The following is a 27,889-nucleotide window of genomic DNA, read 5'->3' as shown; positions in this document are numbered from 1 at the left end:
GCACTCATCACTTTTTTTGTATTTTTTTTTATCATCATGTAAAGTGTTGCCACGTTCTTTAGTCTCTATTAGACATCACACTCTTGTTCCTCCTGTCCCCGTACAAGGCTGACCACAGTCTGCAGACACAGAGAAGCTCTCAGGTCTCACTACCTCTTCTCCTTCAGATGCAGAGACCACAGAACATCATATGAGAGTAGAGACAACATGGAGGAGGACACCGAGTCAGCCCAAAGGAGCGCCCAGAAAGCAGGTAACCTGGGGAGGAATGTGGGAATTCAAAGTGGGCAACCTCTTTGGAAACTATCTTTTTGTTTTCAGCTGCTAATCTGTTTTTCCTTTTTATTTTAAGTTAAATTTAGCAAAAGATTGAATTTGTATGCATTTTGTGTAATACATTATCTGCTATAAAAATGAATATATTTGACGGTATTTAAAAAGTGCCATCAAAACGAGGCGAGGATCTGGCGCAACCCAGATCAAGCAATGGCAGATCAGCTTCTGGAAGGTTTAAGTATCTGATGTAATTAATGGACAGAGACCCATCTCCACTCCTTGTATTGAGCTATCACCAGAATTTCCCAGATGGTACAGATTATCAGAACACTTCTCTGTGAGTGACATCATCTACAATGTCAGGCCACCCCCAAATCACTTTCATCCCTTGAACTAGTTGGGTGAAATGTTAATCCAATTTTTAGTAAAGAATTAGGTTCAGCCATGCCTCCAGTCAGGTCTCACACAGCACCAATCCTTCTGGTGGGCTTTGGCACAATGTGTATTGAGGTTGAAGTGACTCTGCAACTATATGTAACTATATGTAATTATATACAGTATCTCACAATAGTGAATACACCCCTCACATTTTTGTAAAGATGGTGTCAAGCGTGTGTGGCGGCAACCAGGTGAGGAGTACAAAGACAAGTGTGTCTTGCCCATAGTCAAGCATGGTGGTGGGAGTGTCCTGGTCTGGGGCTGCATGAGTGCTGCCGGCACTGGGGAGCTACAGTTCATTGAGGGAACCATGAATGCCAACATGTACTGTGATATACTGAAGGAGAGCATGATCCCCTCCCTTCAGGGACTGGGCCGCAGGGAAGTATTCCAACATGATAACGACCCCAAACACACCTCTAAGACGACCACTGCCTTGATAAAGAAGCTGAGGGTAAAGGTGATGGACTGGCCAAGCATGTCTCCAGACCTAAACCCTATTGATCATCTGTGGGGCATCCTCAAATGGAAGGTGTAGGAGCGAAAGGTTTCTAACATCCACCAGCTCCGTGATGTCATCATGGAGGAGTGGAAGAGGACTCCAGTGACAACCTGTGAAGCTCTGGTGAACTCCATGCCCAAGAGGGTTAAGGCAGTGCTGGGAAATAATGGTGGCCACACAAAATATTGACACTTTGGGCCCAATTTGGACATTTTCACTTAGGGGTGTACTCACTTTTGTTGCCAGCGGTTTAGACATTAATGGCTGTGTGTTGAGTTATTTTGAGGGGACAGCAAATTTACACTGTTATACAAGCTGTACACTCACTACTTTACATTGTAGCCAAGTGTCATTTCTTCAGTGTTGTCACATGAAAAGATAAAATAAAATATTTACAAAAATGTGACTGAGGGGTGTACTAACTTTTGTGAGATACTGTATATATGTAACTAATTGCTAATATCATGGACCATTATTAATTAATGTATTGTTCAGTTGATCGCTCTTATTCAATTTCTGCAACTGTTATGCCGCATACACACGGTCGGACTTTTCGTCTACAAAAGTCCGACGGACGCCGACGGACAAAATACGGCTGACAATCCGATCGTGTGTGGGCTTCCCCGGACTTTCAGCGGACTTTTCCAGCCGCAAATCTCACGGACTTTAGATTTGAAACATGCTTCAAATCTTTATGTCGTAACTACGCCGGACCCAGAAATCCGCTCGTCTGTGTGCTAGTCCGACGGACAAAAACCCACGCTAGGGCAGCTATTGGCTACTGGCTATCAACTTCCTTATTTTAGTCCGGTGTACGTCATCACGTACGAATCCGTCGGACTTTTGTGTGATCGTATGTAGGCAAGTCCGTTCGTTAGAAAGTCTGCCGCAAGTCCGCCAAAAGTCTGCCAAAAGTCCGCCAAAAGTCCATCGAAAGTCTGTCGGACAGGCTGTCGGACTTTTGTAGCCGAAAAGTCCGACCGTGTGTACGCGGCATTAGAGACTTTTAAAATATAGGACTAGCAACAGGTCCTCCTGCACCATCACCACCCATTTCACATAATCAACTGTCCATGATGTGACACCTTTATTAGTATTCATCACCAGAATACATCAACAGCAGACACACTGTTCATATTATTTATTTCTGAACAATGTGACAGTGTGAGATTAAGAAATGGTTAGAAAAATTACATAAGGTGCAGTTCAACCATTTAAGGACTGGGCCTATTTTTCAGACTTGGTGTTTACAAGTTAAAATCATTTTTTTTTTTTACTAGAAAATTACTTAGAACCCCCAAACATTATATATTTTTTTTCAGACACCCTAGAGAATAAAATGGCGGTCGTTACAATACTTTATGTCACACCGTATTTGCGCAGCGGTCTTACAACTTTTTTGAAAAAAATACATATTTTTGACTTAAAAAATAAGACAACAGTAAAGTTAGCTCAATTCTTTTTTATATTGTGAAAGATAATGTTACGCCGAGTAAATTGATACCCAACATGTCATGCTTCAAAATTGCGTCCACTCGTGGAATGGTGACAAACTTTTACCCTTAAAAGTCTCCATAGGTGATGTTTTAAAAATGTCTACAGGTTGCATGTTTTGAGTTATAGAGGAGGTCTAGGGCTATAATTATTGCTCTCGCTCTAACAATCGCGACGATACCTCACATGTGTTGTTTGAACACCTTTTTCAAATGCGGGCGCGACTCACGTATGCGTTCACTTTTGCGCGCAAGCTCGGCTTTAAATTTTTTTTCTTATTTATTTTATTTTTTATTTTTACACTGTCCTTTTAAAAAAACTAATTTTGGTCACTTTTTTTTCCTATTACAAGGGATGTAAACATCCCTTGTAATAGAAGAAAAGCATTAGAGGACCTCTTTAATGTGAGATCTGGGGTCCAAAAGACCTTACATCTCATATTTACACTAAAATGCAATAAAAAATAAATTCAAAAAATTTATTTTTTTTTTGCAACAAAAAAAATGTTCCCCTTTAAGACTGGAGGGCGGAAGTAACGTTTGGCGTCGCTTCCGCCCTCCAATGTTATGGAGCCGAGCGGGGGCCATTTTTCCCTCACTCAGCATCCAGCCAGTGAGGGGAGAGGACCCGATCGTCCCCACCGATACGGACGGCTCCGGTAAGCGGCGGAGACGACTGGACCGAAGCGAGAGGAGGGCCCTCTCCCGCCCCCGATAAACGTGATCTTGCGCTGAATCTGCCGTGGAGACCACTTTTATGAAAGAGGACCGTGCCATAACAACGGTATTCCTCTTCAAACAGCTGACGTACAATGACGGGGGGGGGGGCGGTCCATAAGTAATTAAGAAGCACATCTTCTTAAAATCCTGGGTCCAGATTTTCTGGACACGGGCAGCCTGTGCGAATGTATAGGTGTGCTCTAACATGTATTTTTGTGAGCAGAGAAAACTGTGTTTTAAGTTTTCTCCAGGCTTGTTTGACCTGGATCGGGGGCCTGGAGTTTGAAGGTTCCAAAGTGTCTTGGGTGGGATGGAACCTTCAATACTGGGTCCGGATTTTGCTAGACACCTGCAGCCTATGCGAGTGCATAGGTGTGCAAGGTCATTATAAGTCACAACTGAGAGTAGCTCAAGGCAGTTCCTGCCATTTGGAGAGAGCGAGTCTTTGTATGAAGATAAAAGTGCTCCATCCAGGCGGGTTATCTTTTCAGGAGACAAGACCCTATGTTGGGGAGGACTTCTTGCCCATAGGATTGGGGAAGTAAGGACAGCTATGCGGTCCAGATAGATCAAGAAATCGGAGATGACTGCAAGGAGCCCTGTGTTCCTGATAAATGGGAGAGCCCCGGGTGCTGGGAGAACCCTGTCCAGAGGTGAAGAGTTGGTCCGTGCAGTGAGCTGCTGCAATCATAGGCTGAGGGAGCCTGAGGGAGCCTGAAGAGCCAAGGGTCTGGCTGGCAGTGCTGCTTACAGGAGAGCCAGGTGGCTCAACATTTTCTATTAATGCTGTTTCTAAGTGTAGCGGTACCTTCTTGAGGGCTGCTGAGTGTTGTTGTCCGTCGGTCACCCTGCCCAGCCAGGCACACAGTTCTCATTCACCCTCGGGCAGAAAACCAGGCCTTTGTTTTTCTTTTTGTTGAGGGGAATAAACTTGGATGGGGATGGGATATACATGAGCTGCCCAAACTGATTTGCAGAACAATATATATGGGACCGACTATACACACCTCCAGTATATACAACCCCAATCTTCAACTCCAGCACATCACTTGCTTGCAGACTATCTCTCCTCGACACCTCCAGCACATCACTCGCTTTCACTTCCCAGACCAGCTAGCACTGGTTTGTAGGCCTAACACTGGCTCAGCCAGGCCTAGGGTGAATCCCCTTTGCAAGCAGAGACCACAGGCCCTTTAGTGTAGCTAAAATATGGTAGTCCTTAGTGCTAGCTGTCCACGTGGCTACCGAGCCCAGTAGCACATCTTCAGGCCCTGCCAGCCCTCCTGGCTGCAGCTGCCTCTCTCCACTGCCCGTGCCACCACAGTCCACTCCTTTGGCTCTGCACCCATCCCAGACTTCAATCTCCCAATCCTCTCAGGCATGCCTCCCCAGTCCTTTCCCGACTGTGTGTCACTTACCAGCCCTCTTGGTTTTGACCTGTTGTTCCCCTCCTGGAGACTTTGCCTGTCAGTGCTCTCCCGCTGTCCTCTCTTGCTCCCATGCAAGCTGTCCAGGACACTTCCATGTGTCGTGAGAAAGGTCCTGTCCACACCCACGCCCCAGCCCCAAGGTCACCCCTCCAGATTGGGGAGCTCCCCCTAAGGCCCTGGCAGCCTAACACTCCATCTCCAGCTTCCACTCAAACAACTCCTCTCCCAGCTGGGCTGATCCTGGGTATTTAAGGAGGCCTACCCTCTGCCAATCCAGATTGGGGACTGGTCAGGGCTCATCAGAACACCCTAAGCAGCTTCACCTCCCTTTCCAGAAAACATTAGCACATTCTGTAAAGAAGTGGGAGGTCTTGGAGATGCTGCCTGTGAGTCACCCAGCTCTACCCTGAGTCACTCCCAACCCAAATCAAAACACACCTAGGCTTGGCTGCCAGCCAAGCCTGGAAATTTACCTAATCTCACAAAAAATGCACTACCCTTCTAGCACACTAGCGGGTGCTACATAAGTTAAGCCAAAACCCTTGTGTGGGAAACCTCGTTTAGTAAAGACTTCATGTTTTTGTTTCAATAAAAGTGAGCAGCCATGCCCTGAAACGCACTACTGACTGATGTGGACTCACTTTAAGTACCTCCCGCACACCGTATAGTAAAATGACAGTGGGTGGGATCCCCTCTCATTCCACGGAGGCACTCAGCGCGGTGATCTGGGTAAAGAGCCAATGACGTGCCTCTTTAACCATGTGATCGGCTGTGTCCAATCCCAGCCGATTACATGTAAACACGGAAGTGACGTTTTTTGGCTCTCCTTGCCTCACACTGACAGAGCGCGAGGCGAGGAGAGCCGATCAGCGGCATATCCTGGCAGAAGAGACTGTACAGGTAATTAGGGCACTGATCATCAATGTAGCCCCAGCTGTGCCCAGTGACACCAATTAGTGCCCATCAGTGACACCAATCAATCCCCATCAGTGATGCCAATCAGTGCTGCCTTTCAGTGCCCATCAGTGCTTGCTTATCAGTGTTGCCCATCAGTGCCGTCTATCCATGCCGTGCATCATTGCCCATAAGTGCCACCTATCAGTGCTCATCAATGCCACCTATCAGTGCTCATCAGTGCCACCTATCAGTGCCCATCAGTGCCACCCATCAGTGCCCATCAGTGCTACCCATCAGTGCTCATCAGTGCCACATATCAGTGCCACCTATCAGTGCCCAGCAATGTTGCATATTAGTGCCTCCTCATCAGTGCCCTTCAGTGCCGCCTCATCAGTGCCCATAAGTGCTGCAACATCAGTGCTTATAAGTGCAGCCTATCAGTGCCCATCAGTGCTGCCTCATCAGCACTCATCAGTGAAGGAGAAATATTACTTAATTACAACATTTACTGACAGAAACTAAGAAAAACTTCAACATTTTCGGTCTTTTATCGTTTTTTTTTTTAGCAAAAAATACCACCAAAAGAAAGCTACCGTATTTATCGGCGTATAACACGCACAGGCGTATAACACGCACATTCATTTTCAGAGGGAAGTTTCAGGAAAAAAACTTAAATTTTAAATAAGGAACTTTGAAGCAAAATAAGGGTCAGTGCCCATCTGCAGCCTCACCATTGCCTTCAATGCAGCCTGATCGATGCCCATCTGCAGCCTCACAAGTGCCATCAATGCAGCCTCACCAGTCCACATCAATGCAGCCTCACCAGTCCACATCAATGCAGCCTCACCAGTCCACATCAATGCAGCCTCACCAGTCCACATCAATGCAGCAGCCTCACCGTTGCCATCAGTGCAGCCTGATCGATGCCCATCTGCAGCCTAGAGGGGACAGGGAGGGGGGTGGGATGAGCGCCGACAGATTACATACAGTGAGAATCTCCTATGATAGACAGAACAGTGGTCCAATGGGGGCCCAGGAGACGGGACTTCCTATTATAGAGGCCACCAAGTAAACAGGAGTTTCTCACTGTATGTAATCTGATGCCGCTCGTCCTGCCCCCCTCCCTGTCCCCTCCGAGGCAGCTAAAACTGAAGTATTGGTGTATAACACGCACGCGCTATTTGCACCCAATTTTCATGGTGAAAAAGTGAGTGTTATACGCCAATAAATACAGTATATTTGTGGGACGAAAATGATAAAGATTTAAAGAGTAACTGTCATTAAAAGTATGACAGAAAATTGGCCTGGGCAGGAAGGGGGTGAAAGTGCTCAGGTATTGAAGCGGTTAAAGAACGCTTACCACCTCTGAGCTACCAACCCCCATATTACAACAGATTTACTGTACATTGTATGTATGAAAACCATGAGCTCAGATAGGGATCTGAAAGTTTCAGATGTGCATTTCAAGGTATAAATAGACATAAGAAGGTAGAGTGACATGGAAGTAAGGGAGGGGGTTGATCACAGTACATCATTATTCTTCTTCCTCTAAGAAGTGAAAACACTGGGCAATTTTTTTTTTTTTTTTTTTTTTAACAAACAGAATGTTCCTTTATTGTAAGCAAATGCATGGTAGAGTAACAGTAGCATGGAAGCAATCAAAGTAACATGGTCACATTCAGAGAGTGGTAATAAGACAACGTCCACATGTCATAAAACAGAGATACATAGAGCTCCTGTAGACACTTACAAAGGTATTAAAGCCCCATCCACCATTTGTATAAAAGTACAAAGAGAAGAGGGGGTATCACAGCCATGCCAGCAGTTGACCAAAGTGACCGGGGGGGGGGGAACAACCCACCTAAGCTGTCAATGGCTGCCAAACCCTGTCAAGCTTTCTAGGGCAGTTTGTTCCAATGTAAGTCAATTTATACACAGTTAGGGCAACATTATTAGATTTTTCCCAGGAACCCATTGAGGGAGGGGAATGGAAAGTGGCGGCCCGTAATGCAGGGCGCAGGTGCCCATCCATGCATCTGGCCCCCTAATCTACATGCGGGGTTTTTTTTTTGTTTAAGCACATGATTAGAGCCTGCGGGTCTAATTGGCTTCAAAAAAGGGTGCCCACCCAGTTGTGGGCCCACCCAGTTGTGTGACAATAGCGAATTAATATTCACTATTGTCTTCCTGCTTCTCCTCCCGGCCAATCAGGAAGGAGGAGCACAATTGCCCGAGAGGAGAATGCGATCGTATTGGCCGGGCAGGGGGAAGAATGTACAGGAAGATATGGAAGATGACCCCCAGAGCGATCTCTTAGTGCTGTGTTTGGCGCCCCCCCTGTCTGGAGCACCAGCCGCCAATGGGAATGGGCATTCCATTTAAATATGATTTCCCTTTTTGCATAAAAAAACAAATAGGAGATCAATATTTTAGTGCATCTAGGCCTTTGCTCATCGACTTGAATACCCAACAGCACCAGTTCGGGGGAGACCGGGAGGGTCAGCTGGAGACTAAAATGAATGAGTTCAACCACCTCTGCCCAAAACCGAGCCACCCTTGGACGGCTTCAGAACATATGTAGATACGTGCCTATACCATCTCTACATCGGGGACATTCCTGTGACCTCTGAGGGTGGATTCTGTGCAATCTCTGGGGGGTATAGTAAACTCTGTGCAAGAATTTTTCCTGAATCAATTTATCCAAAGGACGAGATCAGCAATTTGGTACTATCCTCAAGACATTCTTCCCTGTCAAGGGCACAAAGGTCTGCCTTCCACATTACCCATAGTCGTTCCATCCCCGGGGAGTCCGCGCTAAGAAAAGCCAGGTAAAGAGCAGACAGAGGTTTAAGCAAGGACACCTGATCAAGGAGCTCCTCAATGGGGTCCATAGTAAGACTTAGAGGGTTAGGAAATTGAGCCCTGGCTGCATGGCGAAGCTGGAGGCAATGGAAATACATCCACCCCTGAAGTTTAAATTTCCCCCTGAGTTCTGAAAATGAGAGAAAAGTCCCCACTGAAATCACATCCCTCAGAGTCTTGACCATTTGGCCCAAATCCGAGGGTCAGATAATAAACGAAAGTGTGGGAGACCATGGGGTCTCAGAAACCTCCGCCTGGCTTTTCTTTTTTTTTCTAATATAATTGAATCAATTATTTGATAGCAGAAGGGATATATACAGTAGATTTGAGATGAAGCTCTGTACAGTGTAGGCGGATTCTCTTCAATACGTGTCTGTAGGATTGATTCTCTGTCAGCAGTTTAGTTCCTGGTAGTTACTGATAGCCAGTAGATCTTTGACACTCCTGGAATATGATCAGGTGATTGATTTAGTAATGAGGCACCAGAGTTGGTTGGTGACTATGTTACCAACTGAAGACAAAGTCCAGCTAAAAAAGTTTGGCAATTACAATGAAGAACATTCTTGAAAGAGTTGCAAATCATTTAAAATAATTTTCATCAACATGGGGACAATGTGCTTTGGGGTGGGGGGCGCATGTTGAGGGCATGTGGCCTGGTACATTTTAGGAGGGTGGGGGACGCTCGCTTGTCCCCCGCCCCCTTTCCTGACCTGCCAGGCTGCCTGCTCAATATAAGGGTCTGGTATGGATTTTGGGGGGGGCCCACAACATTTTTTTTTAAATTTGACATGGGGTTCCCCTTAAAATCCATACCAGACCTGAAGGGCCTGGTATGTACTGGGGGGGGGACCCTACACCATTTCTAAATTTTTTTTTTTAATCTGTATTGTCGGGAGGCGCCAATACATTACAGCTGCGAGAAAGTTTAAATGACATTTTTTCCTTAAGAAATGTCATTATTGCTGTGGCATGTTCTACACATCGCACAGATGTGCCACTTTACAGGCAGACTAAGGGGACCCCCCAGGCACGATATTTAAAGGGATTTTTCTTTTTTTTGTTTTTTTTTTTTTTGTTTCACTTGCATCATTAAAATTACTGCTGCTGAAAAAAATGATCGTTTTTTTCATTTATTTTTTCATTGATACGTATCCCCCAGGGCAGTACCCAGATCCCCCATACCCCTTTTATGGCCAATTATTTTTTACATACCCCTTTTATGGCACATTTTTTTTATTCAGCTGTCAGCAGGAAAGCCCATTGACAGCTGATGACGTATTGGTTGTTAAGGACGCGACGGACGGCTTCCCGGCCCTGTTCCTTAACAACCAGCTTACACTGCGCCCTGATTGGGCAAAGCTTTGACCAATCAGAGCACAGAATGCACTGTGCAGCGAACACCCTGCAAATTCGGGTATTTGGCGAACGGCCGAACAGGTAAATGTTTGGCCCGAACTCACGCTCAACCACTCTGAACTGGTTTCATCTATCTCTTATGTGCAATGCCATAGAAGTTCTGGGGGACCCCCCCCCCCATCTACACCCCTATCAGCCAACGTTTAACACTCCTCACTTATTCTAAACACTTTACACAACCCAATCGACTTCACCCAGTCCATATATGGTCACTCAATCTAAACACTCCTATTAGCCCCTACATAATAAAAAACTTACTTCCAATCCAACAATTGTCATCCAGCCAAGTTACCCCCTACATTCTAAACCCCTCATGCCGCATAGACACAAGCGGAATGTCGACAGAAAAAGACAGATGGAATCTTTTCATCGTCTATTCAGATCATGTGTATGCCTCATCTGACTTTCTTTTTGAAAATTCTGATGGACCTAGAAATGGAACATGTTCTAAATATTTCCGACTGAACCAATTCTTATCGGGAAACCCGCTCGTCTGTATGCTGTTCCGACGGACCAAAAATGACGCATGCTCGGAAGCAAGTACGAGACGGAAGCTATTGGCTACTGGCTATTGAACTTCCTTTTTCTAGTCCCGTCGTACGTGTTGTACGTCACCACGTTCTGGACGATCGGACTTTGGTGTGACCATGTGTAGGCAAGACCGCTTGAGCGGAATTCTGTCGGAGTTCTGTCGGAGAAACCTTCGGAGTTTATTCTGACGGCAAAACCGGTCGTGTGTACAGGGCATCACTTAACCCAAATTCCCTCTCCAAACCAAAGTAACCTCATCCTTCCTAAACACCCCCCCACCAGTTCCAGTCACCAATATTATAGTCCAACCTAGACACCATGATTACCCTTGGAAACGTTCTTTAGAAATCATAACACATGGGTTTAATGACATGATTAACCATATGTTCCAAACAAACCTATCCCTTCTCTTATTCTAAACCCCTCAACACACCAAACTCTTTCCTGTAACTTAATTACACTAATCTAACACCTATATCATAATCACACCCAACACTCTGACCCCACCAAACTATCCTCACCCAGCTCTGCTCAAAAATTAATTACCCACTCATCCAACTAAAACCTGCTCCCAGTCTCCCATTCAAGCCAGTCTCCCCAACCTAGTTTTCTTATTTATTCTAAATCTCTTATCCAGTCCAATTGTCTTTTCCTATCCTAAAGACCTTTATCAAAGCCAATATCACTGTAAAGGGTCAGGCTCCGAGACCAGTAGCTATAGCAGCAGAAGGGCTCCCACCGACCAGCAAGGTAGGTATACTAGCTGGTTACCCTGATGGATGACACGGGCCCACCCAAGAAGTACTAACCAATATTCACCAGAGCTCCTGGTGGTGGAGATGCATTTACTGCATGTTAGTACTATGTTGTGGTCCTTAGTATCTCCCCACCAGGAGGTGAGCAAGCTGGGCATATATAGTGTAGTCAGTATAAAAGCCAATCGGTCAGTAACCAGTGGTTGCAGGTTGGGATCAAGTGGAAGGGTAGTCGAGGAACAAGCCAAAGGTTGGTAATGAGTAGTAGCGAAGATATGGACAGCAGCAGGAGTTACAAGAGCGAGAATTTGGCTGGAGAGAGCACAATAATCTGGCAAATAGGAAATGCAAAGGTTTGGCTTAAAGTGGAAGAAAGCTTAATTTTTCAAACATTTGCTGACAGGCAGGGTATTTTTGACAGAAGAGGCCCTATTGGTCTCTTCTGCCATAAATGCATTCCCCTGCCTATCATCTGTTATGTACACTGAGGCACACATGTGCAGCTCAGCGACCTTTAATGGCCCCAATCTGTGCTGTGGTGATGTGACCCCCATGCGAATGTGCAGGAGTGATGACATCACAGCTTGGCCCGAAGACGCAGAACCCAGAAGGAAGACTGAGTGAAGGTGGAAGTGTCGGGAGTCTGCCGAATCTATCCCACTGCAGTGCTGGAGGGCACCGTTTGACCGGTAAGTCTGACATAATGTACTAATAGGCTGTGCATACTAGCACATGATGGCATAACCCATTGGGGCCCCCTAAAAAGCAAAATATATAGTGGAGTTAAGTCAGGAAGACCATGGGAGGTGCACAGAGTTCAAGGTTCAAGAGCAGCAAGACACAAGGCAAGGTTGTCTAAGAAATCAGGCAGGGAGCTGTCCAGCATCTCAGGTGATTTAGCAAGAAGAGATACTGCAAGACACAGCAGAGGTAACAGGTTTAGGCCTGGATCCTGACAGCCAAACAACTTTACCAAACCCAAAAGAACTTACCCAACGTAAACACCTTCACTGAGACCAAATCTTCTCATCCAACCTACATATCCTCATTCATGTCACTCTGTAATAAGCATGGACATTGGAAAAACAAATGAGTTGTGGAGCTCTGTGATGGTGGGAATTTAGCATCTACAGAGACAGAAAACCTGCCCTCAGCACTGAGGCATGCTGAGAGTTGTGACAAAAAAAGGTTTGAATTCCCCCATCAGGGACGCAGGCAGCAATATAAAAGTGGAAAAATGGTCTAACTGCTCACCCCTACATCCAAAACTAAAAAAAAAAAGTTTTTTTATACATACAATTTGTTTCCTCTTTGACATATACAATATAAGAAATGATTTTTGCTAGTAGTTTCAGGCAATAAGTGCTAATTGCCTGCTGCCATGCTCTGTTCCCTTGTACTAATAGATTTCCTACAAACACCATTCTCATGTATTCATTTTATGTTCTTTGTGTATTCCCAGATCGTGATAGCAAGGGTGTGGTCTACGAATACAGCTATCACAATGTGCTCCCTACAGCAACTATAATGGAGCATAATGTCCAGGAATGTTCCGTGTATGACAATTTGGTCCCAGCATCATCCGGCAATACTCTTACAACATTCATCTCTCGGCATTTGGCCATCACATCATCAAAAAATAAGAACAAGACCCCTGGACCGTCCTGCTATGGTTGTCTGGTCCCGGCACTTCTCATAGCATTGCTGTTGACCTGTGCCATTCTACAGTTAGTGCTAATAATTCTCCGAGCACCAGGTAAAAGGCCCCTCAGGGGCGGGGTTAGTTTTACATACTAAATACACTGAGAGCAGAGCTTCTGAGTTGTAAAAGTCAACCTCTACCCCAGAAGACAGATTGATTCTGGGTATTTATGGCTGTTAATTACTTCTGACCAGTATCAGCAATAATAGGAACGGCCAAATTTAACCAAATCCCTCCGTGCGCCACTTTACACTACCAAAAGTTAAAGCGTTCTTTGGAAACGTTCTTTAGAAATCATAACACATGGGTGTAATGACAAGGAAGAGGCTGCGCCCTGTCTGCATATAGTTACTAAATACAGTGGATATAAAAAGTCCACACACCCCGGGTGTTAAAATGTCAGGTTTCTGTGATGTAAAAAAGTGAGACAAAGATAAATCATTTCAGAACTGTTTCCACCTTTACTGTAAATTATAAACTGTATAACTCAATTGAACAACAACCTAAATTTTTTTTTAGGTGGAGGGAAGTAAAAATAAAAAAATAAAATGATATGGTTGCATAATGCCTCGTATACATGATCACACATTCCGACAACAAAATCTATGTTTTTTTGCGACAGATGTTGGCTCAAACTTGTCTTGCATACACACGGTCACACAAAGTTGGTCGGAAATTCCGAACGTCAAGAACAACACGTGCGACGAGCCGAGAAAAATTAAGTTCAATAGCCAGTGTGGCTCTTCTGCTTGATTCTGAGCATGCGTGGCACTTTGTGCGTCGGAATCGTGTACACACGATCGGAATTTACGCAAACGGATTTTGTTGTTGGAAAATTTGAGAACCAGATCTCAAATTTTGTGCGACAGAAATTCCGATGGAAATTGTCTGATGGAGCCTACACACGGTCGTAATTTCCGACAAAAGGCTCCCATCGAAGTGGAGCACACCCTTAAACTAATACTTTATTGAAGCTCCCTTTGATCTTTTTCCATCACTCAATCTTTTTGGGTATGAGTCTATCAGCATGGCACATCTTGACTTGCTAATATTTGCCCATTCTTTTTTGCAAAAACACTCCAAATCAGATTGTGAGGGCATCTCCTGTGCACAGCCCTCTTCAGATCACCCCACAGATTTTCAATCGGATTCAGTTCTGGGCTCTGGCTGGGCCATTCCACAACTTTAATCTTCTTCTGGTGAAACCATTCCTTTGTTGATTTGGATGTAGGCTTTGGGTCGTTGTCATGCTACAAGATGAAGTTCCTCTTCGTGTTCAGCTTTCTAGCAGAAGCCTGAAGGTTTTGTGCCAATATTGACTGGTATTTGGAACTGTTCATAAATTCCCTCTACCTTGACTAAGGCCCTTGTTTCTGCTGAAGAAAAGTAGCCCCAAAGAATGATGCTGCCACCACCATGCTTCACGGTGGGTATGGTGTTCTTTTGGTGACGTGCAGTATTGTTTTTGTGCCAAACATATCTTTTGGAATTATGGCCAAAAAGTTCAACCTTGGTTTCATCAGAACATAACACATTTTCTCACATGCTTTTGGGAGACTTCAGATGTGTTTTTGCAAAATTTAGCCAGACTTTGATGTTTTTCTTCGTAAGAAAAGGCTTCCATCTTGCCACTCTACCCCATAGCCCAGACATATGAAGAATACGGGAGATTGTTGTCACCACACAGCCAGTACTTGACAGAAATTCCTGCAGCTCCTTTAATGTTGCTGTAGGCCTCTTGGCAGCCTCCCTGACCAGTTTTCTTCTCGTCTTTTCATCAATTTTGGAGGGACGTCCAGTTCTTGGTAATGTCTCCGTTGTGCCATATTTTCTCCACTTGATGATGACTGTCTTTACTATCTTCAATAGTCTATCTAATGCCTTGGAAATTCTTTTGTACCCTTCTCCTGACTGATACCTTTTAACAATGAGATCCCTCTGATGCTTTGGAAACTCTCTGTGGACCATGGCTTTTGCTGTAGAGTGCGACTACGAAAATGTCAGGAAAGACATACTAGAACAGCTGAACTCTTATTTGGGGTTAATCAGAGGCACTCTAAATGATGTCAGATGTGTATTGACTCACATTAAAGGTGGAAAAGGTTCTGAAATTATTTATCTTTGTCTCATTTTTTTACATCACAGAAACCTGACATTTTAACAGGGGTGTGTAGACTTTTTATATCCACTGTACCTTCATTACTTGTCAGAAACTTTTCTTAAAGATGAATGTGTATCACAGGAACATCAAGAGAAGTAAGGATAGATGACTACGTCACTGATAACAGATCACATTGGCATGTGCAAAAGGAAGAGCTGATAACACACCCACCAACGAACAGAAGCCAACAAGACAACCAGTGTGTCCATTTCTACCTCCAGAGAAATCAGACTCAACAAGGTAATATAGCCGTCTCTCTATCATCACTGACTGTCTACATTATTCCATATGACAGGGTGGTCTCTGCTTTACCTGGCTTGTAGGCTTGTAGCATCCCCTCCCCCCCCCCAAGGGCAGTTAATAAGTCAGTTCCTGCACTTGGAGGCCTACATAAGTAACTTCTGTGCTGGAGACCTATGAGACTGTCAGGACCTGGATCACCAGCTGGTGGCATTGTGCTTCACAGTACAGAAGAATGCAGATGCGGTATCCACCAGCAGGTGTCTTCCAACAGCCAGCAGATCTCAGTTATCAGACCCCACCTGATTTTAGCTGCTGGAAGGGTATTTAGGTCTTCCTCTGCTATTACCTGGCCTCAAGGCCACCAGGCTACTAGATTCATGGTGCAGATGGGAAACTTCACCAGGACACCACCACCTCTCACTAAGCCATGTTCCACATGAAGTTCCCCAGGTATAGGCCACCCATTTTAAATGGCAAGGAAAAGACCCCATTACTTTATTCAACGAGAACTAGTATAAAAAAGCTTTATTGATCAAGCAGAAAATGCTTCTCAGTTAAATGAAGGGTGCAGCATATAGTACCTTTAGTTGCATAAAGTTCTATACCCTGCCTATTTGGTAACAGCCTTTAAATAATAGTCCTCCAGCTACCCTGGTCTGGCTCATTCAGAGGTAGGGAGGGTTCAGGTGTTTCCCAGAGGATAAAGCCAGGGACTGAGAGCGACCTGCTGAACATTTTTCTTCTGTTTAGAAGCTAAACCAATCCACCTAGTCTGGCCAGTGGCCACTTGTTGTCCTATATGCAGGCGCCCTCTTGTGTTCACTCTGCATATTGCTCTTCAACCTGGTTGTTGTGTGTCCTCTATGGGGAGAGTTTGGAATAGGTAAAGAACCTACTATTTAGTTTTGGTGTGTGCCCTCTATGGCCGCATGGTGCCTCCTCTCTTTGGTGGTGCTGTTCCTAGTGGTGACCACCTGGGGGCTTGTCAGGTTTCACATGTCTTCCGGTGGTTCCTAAATCCCCTGATGAAGCCAACATTGGCGAAACATGTCGGGATAACATATGAACCTATAGCCACCATATAACTGGAATTTCATTTGCCCGACCACCAAAATGGAGATGTACAATGAGTGATTTTATTTGATCATATTTTATCTATGTCTACAATAAAAGTGATGTTTTAATTACTTCTTGTTTCTATTATTATATGTTGGCACCATTATAATAATCCGACCCCAACCCTATTCTCCTATATAAAGCTATAGTTCGTTGTACTATATGGTCTCAGCTGTTGAGGGTCTTGGATTACCCCTAGGTCTAAATTACAAATACTTGTTCTCTCTGTCTGCTCCCTTCTACTCCACCAACAACTAACTCCTCCCCACGCTCCTATGTATATACTGAATACCTAACCAGGAAAAACTGTAGAGATCAAACTAATTGCTCAACCCCAACAGAGGAGCTACAGCAGGGTCTCTCTATCATTGCTGATAATTTCTATTATTCCATATTGCAGGACAGTCTTCTGGGTGTCCACCTTTTTGGATCGGCATCAATGATAAATGTTATTTCTTCTCTGAGGAGAAGAAGCAGCGTAAAGACGCTGATGAAGATTGTACAAACCGCAACTCCAGACTGGCCCAGGTGAAGGAGGAGACCATACAGGTCAGTATTGGGATCACTATGTATTGTTAGGGGACAGATCACTACTAGGGGTGAGGGAATCTGCACGTGTTGGGTTCATAAATTTAGCTTGAGGTTAAAAGTTTGCGAAGTCTATAGGAGGTGAATCACGCTCTTCAATTCTGAACATTTGTAGGGCCCTCACTGAGGGTGGTGAGGGAGTAGGATCAGTCCACTGATGGTGGTGGTGGTGGTAAGGGGGGGTGGGATCAGTCCACTGGTGGTGGGAAGGGGGGGTGGGATCAGTCAGTTGATGGTGGTGGTGGTGGTGGGGAGGGGGGATGAGATCAGTCAACTGATGGTGGTGGGTGGTGGGATCAGTGGGTTTGGTCATGAATGTTGCTTGAGGCTTAAAGTCTACAAAGTCTATGGGAGGCGAATCATGCTTTTTAATTCTGACCATTTGTAGGGCCCTACCTGAAGTTGGTGAGGGAGTAGGATCAGTCCACTGATGGTGGTGGTAAAGGGGGGGGTGTGTGGCATCAATCCACTGGTGGTGGGGAGGGGGGATGGGATCAGTCAATTGATGGTGGTGGTGGTGGTGGGGAGGGGGGATGGGATCAGTCAATTGATGGTGGTGGGTGGTGGGATCAGTGGGTTTGGTCATGAATGTTGCTTATTTACATACATTTGTGTAATTTCTTTTCAGAATTCGTTCAGTTTATCCGTATTCGAATCGATTCAAATTTTCTAATTTCGAATTCGGAAACTTTTTGATATGTTTTCCAATTTTCAAAGAGAATAAAATAGAAAAGAAGATAAAGGAATAGAATAGAAAAGATAGAATAGAATAGAAAAAGAATATAACTGAAAATAAATAGTAAAACAGAACAAAATAGAATAGAAAATAAAAGAACAGAATAGAATAGAAACAAGTAGAATAGAATAGAATAAAAAAGAATAGAATAATATAGAAAGAATATAACCATCTTCTGTGATTTGAAATAAAAGAATAGAATACAAAAGGATTGCATTAAAAAAACAATAGAATAGAATGGGATAGAATAGAATAGAAAGAATATAACCATTTCCCAATTTTCAAAATAGAATCAATTCGAATTTTGAATAAAAAATAACAGAATAGTATAGAAAAAAAACAACAGAATAGAATAGCATAGAATGAATATAACCAACTTCTTATTCTAATCTATTGTTTTCTATTCTATTAAAATTTGAATTGATTCTATTTGACTTTTGGGAAATGGTTATCTATTCCATTCTATTTTATTGTTTTTTTTTAACTATATTCTTTTTCTATTTGTTTATTCTATTCTATTCTTGTCTATTCTATGCTTTTCTTTTCTATTCAAATTTTGAGTTCCGGAAGATGGTTATATTCATTCTATTCTACACTATTCTGTTGTTTTTTTCTATACTATTCTGTTATTTTTCTATTCTATTCAAATCTATTCTTTTCTATTCTATTCAAATCCGAATTGATTCTATTTGTATTTGGGGAAATGGTTATATTCTTTCTATTCTATTCTATTTTATTCTAGTCCCTTTTTTAATTCTATTCTTTTCTATTCCATTATAGGCTATTCTATTCTATTATTTTTGTTTCTATTCTATTATTGTCTATTCTATTATTTTCTTATGTATGCAAATGTATTCTATTTGAAATTTGAATTTTAGAAGATGGTTATATTCTATTTTATTCTATTTTTTTTTTTTTTTTACTCTATTCTATTATTTTCTACTCTATTATATTTTTTTCTATTCTGTTCCCTTATTTTCTATTCTATTTTATTCTCTTTGGAAGTTGGAAAACAAATTGAAAACTATCCAAATTTGAAAACTATTCGAAATTGATTTGAAATCTATTTGAATCGATTCAAATTCAAATTTCATGCAAATGTATCTTTGTCGTTATTTCGGATTCTTTTAAATTCGGTACTATTGTAATTCGAAAATTCGGATACACCTGGATTTCCGAAAACTGAAAATTTGTCTAAATTTCAATTCGGAAACAAACTGCACATGTCCATCCCCAATAGCTCAGACACATGTTAACAATATGGCCGCTGTAAACAAAACCTTTTATAGAAAAGGGGTAGGCTATCCGTTCTTTAAAAATTTGAGACCATTAAGTCCGCAGGATAAAACTATGCTCTGCATTATAAGTTGCTTGTTATTTATGGTGTTAAATCTGCAAAGTTTTTGTCCAATAGTTCCAGATTTCACGAAGGTCGTGAATCTTAGCAATTAGTGGTAAACAGATAGTGGTGGCCAACCCGAAACCCATTCCAGATGACCTTTACTGGTGCAATGACGAGGGAACCCAGTGATCCCCGAAACCCATTCCAGAGGGCCTTTACTGGTGCGATGACGAGGGAACCCAGTGATCCCCGAAACCCATTCCAGATGACCTTTACTGGTGCAATGACGAGGGAACCCAGTGATCCCCGAAACCCATTCCAGATGACCTTTACTGGTGCAATGATGAGGGAACTCAGGGATCCCCGAAACCCATTCCAGATGACCTTTACTGGTGTAATGACGAGGGAACTCAGTGATCCCCGAAACCCATTCCAGATGACCTTTACTGGTGCAATGACGAGGGAACTCAGGGATCCCCGAAACCCATTCCAGATGACCTTTAGTGGTGCAATGACGAGGGAACTCAGTGATCCCCGAAACCCATTCCAGATTACCTTTAGTGGTGCAATGACGAGGGAACTCAGTGATCTGAAAACGCATAAAGTAGATTTCAGTGATAAGAGATGCTGAGTGCTAAATCTTCTACATCATATCAATGGTTGTCAGGACCAGGACCTCAATCCACAACCTCTGCTAAGTCCAGCTCTATGTGCCGAGCTACCTGAGATGCTGGACAGCTCTCTCTCTGATGCTTTGGATAATCCTGCCTTGTGCCATATTTCTAGTAAACCTTGAATCCTTTGCTCCTCCCATGAACTTCCTATAACTTCCTAGCGGTCAGCCTATAACCCCTGGCTGACCGCTCTACCAGAGGCGACCCCTCCATTGTGGGCGCACGGGCGCCGCCTCCCCTATCCGCCTCCACCACCCTCCCTATCCATGCGCTCAGCCCCTTTCAGGACGCCAGGCGCCTGAATTCCTATGGAGGGGGGTGTGTTTTTTGAAGCACCTGATTCGAGCCAGAGGCTCTAATAGGCTTCAAAATAAGGTGGGCTCGGGGCGCAGAGCATTGCGTTTGGAGCCCACCCAGTTGGATTCATCCATTCGCTGTTGCAACACTGATCCTCCTCCCGGCCAATTTCAGAAGATGGTTATATCTGCCCAATGTGCCTGGGAAGCGGGTCTGATACCCATCACCCCATTGGCTGAAAGGACAGGCAATCCTATTGGATGCCTAGGGGGAGGGGAGGAGACACACGGCGGAAGTGAGGAGGAGAAGACACAGGAGCCGTTGCCCGATGCTCACCGCAGCCTGATGTCCGCCGATGCCCCGATCCCCGCTGCTCTCCCCGATGTGCTCGCCGATGCCAAATCCCCGCTGCTGCCCGATGTGCCCACCAATGTCCAATCCCCACCTCTGCCCGATGTGCCCATGAATGCCCAGTCCCCACCTCTGCCCAATGTGCCCAGGGATGCCAGATCCCCACCGCTGCCTAATGTGCCTCGGTCGATGCCCGATCGGTCGATGCCTGATCTCCGCCACTGCCCGATGTGCCTATTGATGCCCGATCTCCGCCGCTGCCCAATTTGCCTGTTGATGCCTGATCCCCACCGTTGCACAATGTGCCTCTCAATGCACCGTTCCCCGCCGTTGCCTGATGTGCCTGTCAATGCCCCGATCCCCGCCGCTACCCGATGTGCCCGCCGATGCCCAATCCCCACCGCTGCACAATGTGCCTGTCGATGCCCCATTCCCCGCCACTGCCCGATGTGCCTGTCAATGCCCCGATCCCCACCGCTGCCCGATGTGCCTGTCAATGCCCCGATCCCCACCGCTGCCCGATGTGCCTGTCAATGCCTGATCTCTGCCCGATGTGCCTGTCAATGCCCAATCCCCGCCGATGCCCGATGTGCCCGCCGATGCCCGAACCCCACCGCTGCACGATGTGCCTGTCAATGCCCGATCCCCACCGCTGCACGATGTGCCTGTCGATGGCTTGTTCCCAGCCATTGCCCGATCTCCGCCGCTGCCGATGTGTCTGTCGGTGCCTTGTTTCCTGCCGCTGCCCGATCTCCGCCGCTGCTGATGTGTCTGTCGATGCCCGATCCCCACCACTGCCTGATGTGCCTGTCAATGCCTGATCTCTGCCCGATGTGCCTGTCAATGCCCAATCCCCGCCGATGCCTGATGTGCCCACCGATGCCCGAACCCCACCGCTGCATGATGTGCCTGTCGATGGCTTGTTCCCAGCCGTTGCCCGATCTCCGCCGCTGCCGATGTGTCTGTCGGTGCCTTGTTGCCTGCTGCTGCCCGATCTCCACCGCTGCCGATGTGTCTGTCGGTGCCCGATCCCCGCTGCTGCCTGATGTGCCTGCCGCCTAGATGGGATAAGTGCCGGTGGATCGGCAGAGAGAACGGGGGTGGGGGGGTTTGAGGTCCTGCGGGGGGGGGGTTGTTTGCCACCCCCCCACCCAAACAAAAAAACCACCAGCCAACACCACGCTCTACAGCAGTTTTACTCCTACAGGGCAGCAGCTGTGTGCCAGACCATGTATATATAAACATGTTCTGGCTCTTTCGGATAGAGGCTCGCTCCCACTGTGATTATACACAGTGGGAGCCGATCAGTGGGTATCATGGATTTGATGTCTGCTAGCACCCGCCGAACATTCTACAGGGACACAGAACAGTAGTCTGCCTATGTAAACAAGGCAGATCGCCATTCTGTCAGTAGAGAAGGCATGGATCATGTATCTCTGCAAAGCAGGAACACGGATCTATGCCTTTCCCTAGTGAAAGCACCTCCCCCACAGTACACAAATACTGGCTAGGCACACAGTTAACCCTTTGATCGCCCTCAATGTTAACCCCTTTGCGCCAACCATATGCAAATTTGCGTTCGTGGCTTGAAGGGGTTATGGACTGGGAGGGCCATTTTTTTTACTTTTTCATTGTCGGCAATGTTTTTTTTTTTTTTATATTCAGCTGTCAGCGGGGAAGCCCATTGACAAGTGATGACTCATCGGTTGTTAAGGACGCCGCAGTCGGCTTCCCGGCCCCGCTCCTAAACAACCATCTTTTACTGCACCCTGATTGGGCAAAGCTTTGCCCAATCAGGGCTTAGAATGTACTGTGCAGTGCGCAGTGCATTGCAGGGCTTTCGGCAGAGCGAACATCCCGCCGAACGCCCTGCAAATTCAGATGTTTGCTGAACGTCTGAAGAAGTAATGTTCGTGCCAAACTTTTGCTCGGGCCGAACCGTCCGCCCAACTCTAAATCCTGGTACACGCGATCAGACTTTCTGATGGGAAATGTTCGATGACAGGCTGTTGGCGGAAAAATCCAACCATGTGTACGCTCCATTGGACAATTGTTGTTGGATTCTCCGCGAACAAATGTTGGATGGCAGGCTTTCAAATTTTCTGCGGACAAATGTCTGTTGTCGGATTTTCCGAGCGTGTGTACACAAGTCCGTCGGACAAAAGTCCAAAGTACAAACACGCATGCTTGGGTGTAAGGACGAGCCGGAAGCGGGCGGTGGAGTTTTTGCAAACTAATTTTCAAAGGCTTTTTTTTTCTAGTGATATGAAAAATAATATTATTATGGTTTTTTTTTTGGGGGGGGGGGGGGGGGGCAAGTTACCACAACACCATTATCCTGTAGTTTTTAAGATCAAAGATACAACTATGTTGGTGTCCCTTGTCAATTTTACATTGTATTTTTCTAAATGTAACTGCCGACTCCCAAACTGTCATTTGAAGTAAAACACAGAGCCAAGTATTATTCTCCACAATTTTTTTATTGTGTGTTAAAAAAAGAAAACAAATAAAATTAGACATGTTATCTGCCAATAGAACGTAACCAAAAAGTGCATTCTGTGCATCCAAAAATATAGAAAATATACCAAATCGAATCATTATTATTTAACCAAAAAAATAATGTCAAATCAATAACTCCAAGCCCAATAATAAATAACACGTTATCTCCTCCGATTCCGCAACATGGCTGGTTGACGAATGGCCGTTCAGAAACGAACTGAGAAGCACTAAATGAAAATCGCAAAATGAAAAGCGCGAATCAACACTCACCAAACTTCTACTAACATGAAGCTAGCAGAAGGAGCCCAAAGGGTGGCGCTAAAGAGCTGAAAAACCACGTTGTATGTCACTACGTTCGTAATTGTTGGCCAACAATTGTGTGGCCGTGTGTATGCAAGACAAGTTTGGGCCAACACCCTTCGGACAAAATTCCACGGTTTTGTTGGCCAACAATCCGATCGTGTGTACGAGGCTTAAGTCTACCAGCCCTAATTAATTATTTTTTCCCCTTGGCTATTATTTTCCTGCTGATTTTTTTTTTATAATGTCTTTTTTTGTAACCATTATCAATTTGTATATAACAATTTTCTGTTTGGAAACAATCTATGATATTTATTGCCATTCCACAATTTCCAGGCACTGGTGACCCTGACAGGACAGGCATTTTGGGTTGGAATAACCTATTATAACAGCTATGGAGGCGTGTGGACCGGAGGATGGGCTGACGGCAGCATGGTGTAAGTATTGCACATTGTTAAAGTGCACCAGGACAGAAAAAATATATTCACACAGCATTAATAAAAAGCGAAATAAAACATAAAAAAAAATATTATTATGATTATTATTATTACTACTAATAATAATCGTAATAATACGATTATTATTATTATAGTACTGCTACTACTATATTATTCTAATGCTACTACTGCTACTACTACTACAACTACTAAGAATAATAATAATAATTATTATTATTAATATTATCACAAATGAAAAAGTTAAAAATAACACTAGAAATAAAAAAAAATTATAAAACATAAATATAATAATATTATTATTATTATTATTATTATTATTATTATTATTATAGTACTGCTACTAAAATGTTCACACGGCTTTAAATTAATAAAAAGCAAGATAAAACAATAATAATAATATTATTATTATTATTATAGTACTGTTACTACTATATTATTCTAATGCTACGACTACTACTATGACTACTAATAATAATAAATATTATTATTATTATTATTATTATTATTATTATTATTATCACAAATTAAAAAGATAAAAATAGCAATAGAAATAAAAAAATGAATAAAACATAAATATAAAAGCGAGATAACAAGAAAAAAGTAAGAGCTGTAAAATGTAATACAATTACAATGTGGTTGTAAGACCAGACCTAGATGCGCCTTGCCCGTTATATAACCTATAAGAACAATACAAACCCCACTGCAGACTAGAGTCTTCAACAACTACAAAGCTGGAAAAGAGAAGACGAATGTCATTCCCAGGGGCAGGAATTTGGAGTCTGAGAAACAGTATTCCAGCTCAATGGGGGCGTCAGTCTATCATTTTGCAAATATCAACCTTGAACTTTTGCCATCTGCTGGTCATTACAAAGCACTGCATCTCAGGTCTCTACTGTGCACACCTGTTCTAATTAAAAGTTCTTAAATAGCCTGCTGGGCATTCACACTTTGCTTGATTTATGGGTCGTTCTGATTGGTCATTACTCCGATCATTTATGTGGACTGCATTTGTCCAGCTTATCCTGTTTTCTCTGCTGTTGTCAGTCTGTGCTCTCTCCACCAATCTGCAACCTGGACTCTGTTAAAGTAGTTGTAAAGGCTCAAGGATTTTTTCCTTCTGTGCTCACCACACCCCCAACCCTCCCCCTAAAACTTACCTGAGCCCCATCCCGATCCAGCGATGTGCACGAGTGCCTTGCCTTTTCCGGGTCTCTCCCTCCTCGTTGGCTGAGACAGCAGCGGTAGCCATTGGTTCCTGTTGCTGTCAATCACAGCCAGTGAGTCAAAGGGAAGAGAGCATGGGGCGGGGCCGAGCTGTGCTGTGTGTGTGAATGGACACACAGAGCAGTGGCTCAGGAGTGAGCCTGCTCAGGTCCCCCCATAGCAAGCTATGGGGGGTGATTTGGCAGGATTGAGGAGAGCCAATGGGGGAACCTAAGAAGAGGAGGATCCAGGAGAGCCAGTGGGGGAACCCGAGAAGAAGAGGATCCAGGAGAGCCAGGGGGAACCCGAGAAGAAGAGGATCCAGGAGAGCCAGGGGGGAAACTCAAGAAGAAGAGGATCCAGGCAAGCTAGGAGGGGAACCCGAAAAGAGGAGGATCCAGGAGAGCTGGCGGGGGAACCCAAGAAGAGGAGGATCCAAGAGAGCCAGCAGGGGAACCCGAGAAGAGGAGGATCCAGGAGAGCCAGTGGGGGAACCCAAGAAGAGGAGGATCCAGGAGAGCCGGCTGGGGACCCCGAGAAGAAGAGTATCCAGGAGAGCCAGTGGGGAAACTCAAGAAGAAGAGGATCCAGGCGAGCCAGGAGGGGAACCCGAAAAGAGGAGGATCCAGGAGAGCTGGCGGGGGAACCCAAGAAGAGGAGGATCTGGGAGAGTCAGCTGAGGAACCTGAGAAGAGGAGGATCCAGGAGAGCCAGCGGGGGGAACCCAAGAAGCGGAGGATCCAGGAGAGCCAGCGAGGGAACCCGAGAACAGGTGGATCCAGGAGAGCCAGCGAGGGGACCCGAAAAGAGGAGGATGGGGGCTGCTTTGTGCAAAACCATTACAGAGCAGGTATGTATGACATGTTTGTTGTTAAAAAAAAAAACAAGCCTTTAACCTCACTTTAAGGATCTAGTTTGCATTGATCTTCACTCTGCTGAGTGTATTATTGTCTGCCATGTGCTCTTACCATTAGTATGAGGACTTTCGATGCTCTATCATCTGTCCTGCCTATAAGTTGGCCCTTGCCCCTGGTGACACTGTGGTTCCATTAAACTTCATTGAAGGGAATACAATGAATGTGGAAATGATCTAGCCCAATTGTTTCTCCTATCTAGGAATGTCACCGAAGGGATTGGAAGCTGCGCCAAGCTCGGATCTCGTCTGATGTTGGAAAACTGTTACATCCCTCTGCGCTGGATCTGTGAGAGAGACGCTGTGTGACCGCATTGATGTATGGGAGGACGATGGAAGTCTAATGTCTTTGGGGATCCTTCATCACCCCTGCTTTATTCCCCCCCCCCTTTTTCTCTTGAATTAGGTCCAGTGAGGATTGTTACATCCCCACCACGGAGAGCGCCACCCACTGATTTACTGTTCAGCACTCTCCGGCGATTGTTGGTTACCATGTCACTTGGGCCCATTCTTCAATACCTGACATTGTATCTGTGTGCTTTCAGATTGTAAGAAAGAAATGTTTTGTTTCTTTGGACTCATATTCATAAATCAGGAAATCTGACTTTCTGAAATTCTCTGCAGGTGAATCTTCCAGGTCCATGTGTTTTATATGACTGTGATTCTTCATCAGCGAATGTTTGGTGAAAGTCACATTCTCAGCTTTACAAATGAAAGTTTTTTTTTTTTTATCTCCTCTGTTGGATGTCTTCTGGATTTTGAATCTCTCTGATAAAAATTGGCATAAACAAAAAATGGCTTTAAAAATGGCAGCTATAGTGTAGTATTTATTAAATGTATGGACAAGTACAAAAAATATATACAGATCAGCTGAACGATATTATAAATAGACATAGGAAAATATATGGTGGGTAGTTTATTATTATTATTTGCCCATATTGATTGTCTAGGCTGTGTATTATTGAAGTCATGTTTGGGGGAATTCAGAGGAACTTGTATTACATCAATTCATATTGCTGTGGTCCCAGGGAGAGTATTTATCGCCCCATTCAATTTAGGAGCTCTGTTGGATTAATATTTATTTCAAATTGGCAATATCCATCTGTTGACTCCGTGAGACAAACTTTGGATTCCTTCCGGCTGGAGAAATTCAGAGGACTGTTTCCCTGAGCGACAAGGGATATCGTGTTCTTGGAAGTAAGGCGCGATTACCGCGCATATTTTTCTAACAGAACAATTTGGGCTCCCCTGAGTTAATTATAAAATATTAAGAAATATTGTTTCATTGCCGCGTTGATGTTTTCATAATGTGTGTGTGAAATATCAATCACCAGAAATTCCAGTTCTGTTTGAACATGTATAACTATACTTTTTAATAAAGTCAAATCATTTACTTATTAATTTTGTTGGGAGATATTTATACATCGGTAAGAAATCCCCGTAAATTAACAGACTTAGGAAAGGATTGTGGTATGTACTGATATTCTGAACTAAGTTCACAAATTTACCCTAAGGTTGGAGCAGTGGCGTAGCGTGGGTTGTCAGCACCCGGGGCAAGGCAAGTCATTTGCGCCCCTCTAACCTGCAAACTTTTAGCACTCCTTCCCTTCCTACAATAGTACTGACCAGCCCGATTCCTACGCTGACCTACCTGACCACTACATTGACCTGCCTGATTCCTATACTGACCACTACACCACACTGACCACTACACTGCACTACACTGCACTCACCACTACACACTACACTGACCACTACACCACACTGACCACTACCCACTACTCTACACTGACCACTACCCTACACTGACCACTACACTGACCACTACTCACTACACTACACTCACCACTACCCACTACACTACACTGACCACTACTCACTACACTACACTCACCACTACTCACTACACTACACTCACCACTACTCACTACACTACACTGACCACTACTTACTACACTACACTGCACTGACCACTACACCACACTG

The 27,889-nt window shown here is 44.5% G+C and overlaps 1 protein-coding gene across 1 annotated transcript; it reads left to right on the top strand.

The window, feature by feature from the left end:
* Positions 1-73: 73 nt before the first annotated feature.
* On the top strand, positions 74-27,269 carry LOC141126896 (uncharacterized). The gene is made up of 6 exons (XM_073612952.1): positions 74-253; positions 12,783-13,076; positions 15,265-15,423; positions 16,943-17,091; positions 23,666-23,766; positions 26,107-27,269. Exons 1-6 carry the CDS (start codon positions 208-210, stop codon positions 26,210-26,212), a joined length of 855 nt encoding a protein of 284 aa, XP_073469053.1. The 5' UTR covers positions 74-207; the 3' UTR covers positions 26,213-27,269.
* Positions 27,270-27,889: the final 620 nt, after the last annotated feature.

Source organism: Aquarana catesbeiana, linkage group LG01 (assembly GCF_042186555.1).
Source record: "Aquarana catesbeiana isolate 2022-GZ linkage group LG01, ASM4218655v1, whole genome shotgun sequence".
In the NCBI taxonomy this organism is placed as follows: Eukaryota; Metazoa; Chordata; class Amphibia; order Anura; family Ranidae; genus Aquarana; species Aquarana catesbeiana.
Note: the sequence above shows the minus strand (reverse complement) of the source record. Positions and strands in the feature narration are given on the sequence as shown.

What these genes read in the sequence shown, in the direction of transcription:
- LOC141126896 (XM_073612952.1), top strand. Translation starts at nt 208, where the DNA reads ATGGAGGAGGACACCGAGTCAGCCCAAAGGAGCGCCCAGAAAGCAG. An exon ending in AATAATTCTCCGAGCACCAG is followed by an intron (nt 13,077 to 15,264) that starts GTAAAAGGCCCC and finishes TGTGTATCACAG; the next exon opens with GAACATCAAGAGAAGTAAGG. An exon ending in TGGGCTGACGGCAGCATGGT is followed by an intron (nt 23,767 to 26,106) that starts GTAAGTATTGCA and finishes TCTCCTATCTAG; the next exon opens with GAATGTCACCGAAGGGATTG.